Source organism: Bison bison, unplaced genomic scaffold, assembly GCF_000754665.1.
Source record: "Bison bison bison isolate TAMUID 2011002044 unplaced genomic scaffold, Bison_UMD1.0 scf7180017864464, whole genome shotgun sequence".
NCBI classification, from domain to species: Eukaryota; Metazoa; Chordata; class Mammalia; order Artiodactyla; family Bovidae; genus Bison; species Bison bison.
In genome coordinates this window covers 1,193,520-1,199,175 of record NW_011495025.1, presented here as the reverse complement: position 1 = coordinate 1,199,175, position 5,656 = coordinate 1,193,520, and the positions used below count along the sequence as shown (strand labels likewise).

Here is a 5,656-nt window from a genome sequence, read left to right as displayed (position 1 = left end):
AATGGTTTGTCTATTTTATTTATCTTCTCAAAGAACCAGCTTTTAGTTTTGTTGATTTTTGCTTTTTGTTCCTTTTTTTTCCCTTTTCACTTGTTTTTTTTTTTTTTTTTTTTTTTTTTTTTTTTTTTTTTTTTGTCTTCTTCTGGGACTCCTATGATTCAAATGTTGGGGCATTTGACATTGTCTCGGAGGTCTCTGAGGTTGTCCTCATTTCTTTTAATATTTTTTCTTCTTTTTTCCACTCTGCTTCATTTATTTCCACCATTCTATGTTCCACTTCACTTATCCTATCTTCTGCTTCAGTATTCTACTGTTGGCCCCCTCCAGAGTGCTTTTGATCTGTCATTTCATTATTCATTATTGATCGACTCTTCTTTATTTCTTCTGGGTCCTTATTAAACATTTCTTTCATCTTCTCAATACTTGTCTCTAGTCTATTTATCTGTAAGTCCATTTTGTTTTCAAGATTTGGGATCATCTTTACTATCATTATTCTGAATTCTTTTTCAGGTAGACTCCCTATCTCCTCCTGTTTTGTTTAGTTTGGTGGGCATTTATCATGTTCCTTTACCTTCTGAATATTTCTCTGCCTTTTCATTTTATTTAGATTGCTGTGTTGGGTGCCCTTTTTGTAGACTGGAAGTTTGTGGTTACTCTTTATTGTGGAGCCTGCTTCCTGTGGGTGGGGTAGGACGAGTGGCTTGTCAAGGTTTCCCGATTAGGGGAGCTTGCATTTGTGGTCTGATGGGTAGAGCTGGATCTCTTCTCTCTGAAGTGCAGTGAAGTGTTCAGTAGTGAGTTTGGGGGTGTCTATGGGTTTGACTGGCTTTGGGCAGCCTGTCTTTTAATGCTCAGGGCTGTGTTCCTGCTTTGCTGGAGAATTAGCATGGTATGTCTTTGTCTAGAATTTGTTGGCTCTTGGGTTGGAGCTTGGTTTCAGTGTAGGTATGGAGGCTTTTGGGTGAGCTCTTGTCTATTAATGTTCCGTACAATCAAGAGTTCTCTGATGTTCTCAAGTTTTGGAGTTAAGCCTCCTGCCTCTGGCTTTCAGTCTCATTCTTACAGTAGCCTCAAGACTTTTCCATCCATACACCACAAATGACAAAACATCTAGGTTAATGGTGAAACAGTTCTCCTCAGCAAGGGACACCCAGAGAGGTTCACAGAGTTACATGGAGAAGAGAAGAGGGAGGAGAGAGATAGAGGTGACCAGGAGGAGAAGAGGGGGAGTCAAAAGAGGAGAGACTGATCTAGCCAGTAATCAGTTCCCTGAGTTTTCTCCACAGTCTGGAACACCCAGAGAGAGTCACAGAGTTAAGTAGAGAAGAGAAGGGGAGGGAGGAGATTGAGGTGACCTGGTGGAGAAAAGTGAGGGTCAAAAGGGGAGAGAGCAATCAAGCCAGTAATCACACCCCTCCTTTTGAAGAGGATGGGCTGCCTTTCTGGGTGCCTGGTGTCCTCCACCAGCATTCAGTTGTTTTGTGGAAGTTACCCAGCATTCAAATGAGCTCTTGATGAATTTGTGGGAGAGAAAGTGGTCTTCCCATCCTATTCCTCTGCCATCTTGGGACCACCCCCCAAATGGCCAGTTTATTTCATGGAGTTACTTATCATCTAACTTTTCCTTTGAATTTTTCAAGAATTATGTAAAAAATAAAAGTTTGAATCCTGAGAATGTTATATCTAGAATGCATAAGATCTAGAATAAATACTTGAACAATTATGATGTCTTACCTTCTCCAGTGGAATTAATTTTTCCTAATTCTTTCTATATTTACTTTTGGTTTTTAAATTCTTGACTTCAAAAATTGGCATTCTGAAATATCACTTCTGAACTCTTTTTTTCTATATATGCTATGTCTTTATGTTTATTTATAATTTATATTTGTCCTCATTTTAAATATGTTTTGAAGTAAGAGTATATGCATTCACACAGTAGTTAAAATGAAGCTAAAACAGATCATAAACCATGTAGTTGAAATTAGAAAAATTTCAGCTAGAAACCAGAATGAAATAGTTTCTGAAATGCATTATTTTGTTTGACTATGACTTTTCTGTAAACAGGAAAAAAACAAAAACATTTTCATTTCCCAAGTTTAATATGAAAGCCGAGTGTCATCAAAGTTTTAGATATCAGAATGACTCTCTTCTCTGTGGCCAGAAGTGCCTTCCTCAAACTCTTCATCTCCCCCTTCATTTATTTACCAGTTTGCATATTATCTCCTTTTGTAAAACCTTGTGTTACATATTCAATAAATAATTACCTTTTCTTTGAATTATACATTGATAATTATATACTGTCACTTGGAGAAGGAAATGGGAAACCACTCCAGTTACCTTGCCTAGATAAATCCCATGGAGAGAGGAGCCTGGAGGGATACAGTCCATGGGATTTCAAGAGTAGGACACGACTTAGTGACCAAACCACATAGCTGTCACTAATTGGATGCCTATCACGTGAGAGGCAAATATCAGACACTGAATTATCTCTGACCTTCACAATAATCCTGAAGGATTCCTGGTTAAATGTCTTCTTTATAGACGATTAAACTGAAAAGAAGAGTAGCTAAGAAATTTATATGAAGTAAGATAGCTGTTAATAATTAGGATAGGATTCTTGATCTGAATCCCAATAGCAGTTTATAATTGAAAGATATCCACATGTAGAATGTTCTTTAAATATATATATATTTCCATAGTTGTATAATAACTGTGTAACCTTTATTTACTATTCTTTGTAAAAGAGAAAACTCATGAAACCTATATTGACATTTGAATATTACTGTACTTTCTTACAGCCTGTGAACTTATGAATCAAGGCATCTTGGCCCTGGTCAGCTCCATTGGCTGCACATCAGCAGGATCCCTCCAGTCTTTGGCAGATGCCATGCATATCCCCCACCTCTTCATTCAGCGCTCCACAGCTGGGACCCCAAGGAGTGGCTGTGGACTCACCCGGAGCAACAGGAATGATGACTACACTCTCTCTGTTCGGCCACCTGTCTACTTAAATGACGTTATCCTGAGAGTGGTCACGGAATATGCCTGGCAGAAGTTCATTATATTCTATGATAGCGAGTATGGTAAGTGTTTGTTACTTGCATGAGTTTTGTCAGCTGGTATTTATATGGCAGTTAATTTTGTTGAATCTTGAAAAACTTGAAGAAGTTATTATTATTTGTGGTTTTCATGTCCTGTCATGTTCTTACAAATCAGGCAACAATGACAAAAAGTTTGTTAAGACCTCAGGTTCAATCTTTTGCATATATTTTGATCTTTCAAATAATAGGAAGTTATTGAAAACAATGCTGTATTTTTTCCTCTTTCAAAAGCATTTATACCTAAATATAATAATAAAAGAATAATTTTGGACAGATCCTAGAACACTTAAAAATATTACATATTTCTATTTTTCAGTTAAAAAATAATCTGAAGTATTTTTCTTATGCTCTTGTATAGACTTTAGAATCTACATAGTACTTAACACTTTGACGGTCATTGAAATTATAATGCCTTTTATTTATCCTAGCATATTGTCTCCAATGTGAACTCTCACAAAAATACTGCTTAGTATAAAGATACTTAATTTATTTAACTTTCCAAGGTAAAACACAAGGCATTTTACTTATATTATTTTACTATATCTTAAGAAGATACTTTGTCTCAATATTTTTACTTGTGCTACATTAACCAAAGTAAGCAAAAATAGGGCTTCCCAGGTATAAAGAACTTTCCTGCCAATGCAAGAGACATAAGAGACTCAGGTTTGATCCCTGAGTCAGGAAGATCCCCTGGAGGAGGGCATGGCAAGCCACTCCAGTATTCTTGCCTGGAGAATCCCAGAGGAGCCTGGCAGGCTACCATCCATAGCATCACAAAGAGTCAGACACAACTGAAGTAGCTTAGCACGCATTTAATATTAAATAATGAAATAATGTTATTTTTGCTTAAACACTTTTTTCCCAAATAAAAATCTACCTGTTTTCTATCTGACTAATCCCAGAGATTTTCAAATATAGTTTCTCTCTTATTTTTGTCATTAGGAAGAGAGGAAAGAGAGTAGAGATTGCTAGGTTCAAATGAGAAGAAATAAACAGATTTTGATAAGGGATATATACTGTAAAACATGTGCTTCCTTAGAAATTTGCCTTAAGAAAGAGACAGAAAAAAAAATTCCTTTCAGTGTGGATGGGCCTGGTTTTTACAGTTTTTATTTTAAAACGTTAAGATTTATGATCTAAAGTGCAACTTATTTTCATTGCAAATGAAAAACTATTTCAAAATGAGAGTTTTCTTACCCTAATCTGCTCAGCATTTTGAACATAGAGAACAGTTACACAAGAGTGGCCAGAAAGTGACATCAATAGAACCAAGCACAAACAGGTTGGCAGAAAGCTGGAAAGCAGCAAATTGAGCTCCTGTGGACTCCTAGGGAGGGAAAGCAAGTGGCAGCTACATTAGCCCTAAATATTCAAAGGTCACATGGGGTTTGGGCAGCTGAGTTCCATTAAACTTGATGGGTAGACTTCAGCCAAAAGTCTGTGAGACTCTCTAAAAGCACAGTCCTTTGTCCCCAGGACGGAAATCCTTATTTTGTTGCTTAATTCATATTACTTAGGGGTCACAGAACGAAGACCAAGAGACTAAAATGAATAAAGTAAACAAAAAGGAAATAAAAATAATTGGCTCATCAGTAAAAGTAAGGATGGAACACAAATCTGTTAGTCACTAGTAGAATTACTTAGTGAACATAGTAAACTCTAGCTCTACTGTCAACATACTGAGTATCCCTTTGTCAATTTTTTCTAGTCAGATGATCAATGGATATATAACGACAAATGGTTATCATGACCTCTACTCAAACATAATTTGAAATAATGAATTTTTAAATTCTAAATCTTTATTTAAAAGGAGAAAACACTGCTTAGTTAGTCCTATCAAAATAGTATGTAAAATAAAGAACAGAAAAATAACTTTTGATGATGTTTCTACAAATTAAAATGAGAATTTTACTGTATGATTACAAATATCCATGAGAAAAGAAAATTCCTTGTTATCTTATTACCAAGTCCTACATGGATTACACGTAGGGAATTATAAAAGAAGGCATTTTGATTACTGATAAGTAATTTTTTTAATGTATACTAAATTCATGGTCACACACTCCTTTCCATACATTTGAATTTCCCCATTCTCTTTTCTTTTGCTTTCCTTTGAATAAATAAGATGCTTATAATCATAGTATTTGTATCCTCTGTTAGAAGCAGTGTTTGTTTTAGGAATAATGAAAACATTTTCCTTTATTCTGATGATAAACTTTATTTTAACTTTTTAATTTAATAATTCATGAAAAAATATCCTGATTGTACTTTACAATCATTTCCAGTAATACTTTTCTTCAAAGAAAATTTTCCTTTGATACTTACAATAAATCTTGCTAGTAAAGAACTAGGCTACAATCCAAAATAAACATCAAGCTATCCAAATATCTTGTATCTTGAAGAGGGCTACATGTATTTACATATGCATTCATCATCAGATCAGATCAAATCAGTTGCTCAGTCGTGTCCAACTCTTTGCGACCCCAGAATCGCAGCACACCAGGCCTCCCTGTCCATCACCAACTCCCAGAGTTCACTGAGACTCACGTCCATCG

The 5,656-nt window shown here is 35.6% G+C and overlaps 1 protein-coding gene across 2 annotated transcripts in view; it reads left to right on the top strand.

Moving 5' to 3' along the window:
• Positions 1–5,656, top strand: part of GRID2 (glutamate receptor, ionotropic, delta 2) — a 1,587,604-nt gene that overhangs the window by 827,739 nt on the left and 754,209 nt on the right. The window contains exon 3 of one of the 2 annotated variants that reach the window (XM_010860142.1): positions 2,799–3,083. The exons of the other annotated variant lie outside the window; for it this stretch is intronic. Coding sequence (XP_010858444.1) covers positions 2,799–3,083 — 285 coding nt within the window. The remainder of the gene's footprint in view (positions 1–2,798; positions 3,084–5,656) is intronic. 2 annotated transcript variants of the gene reach the window in all.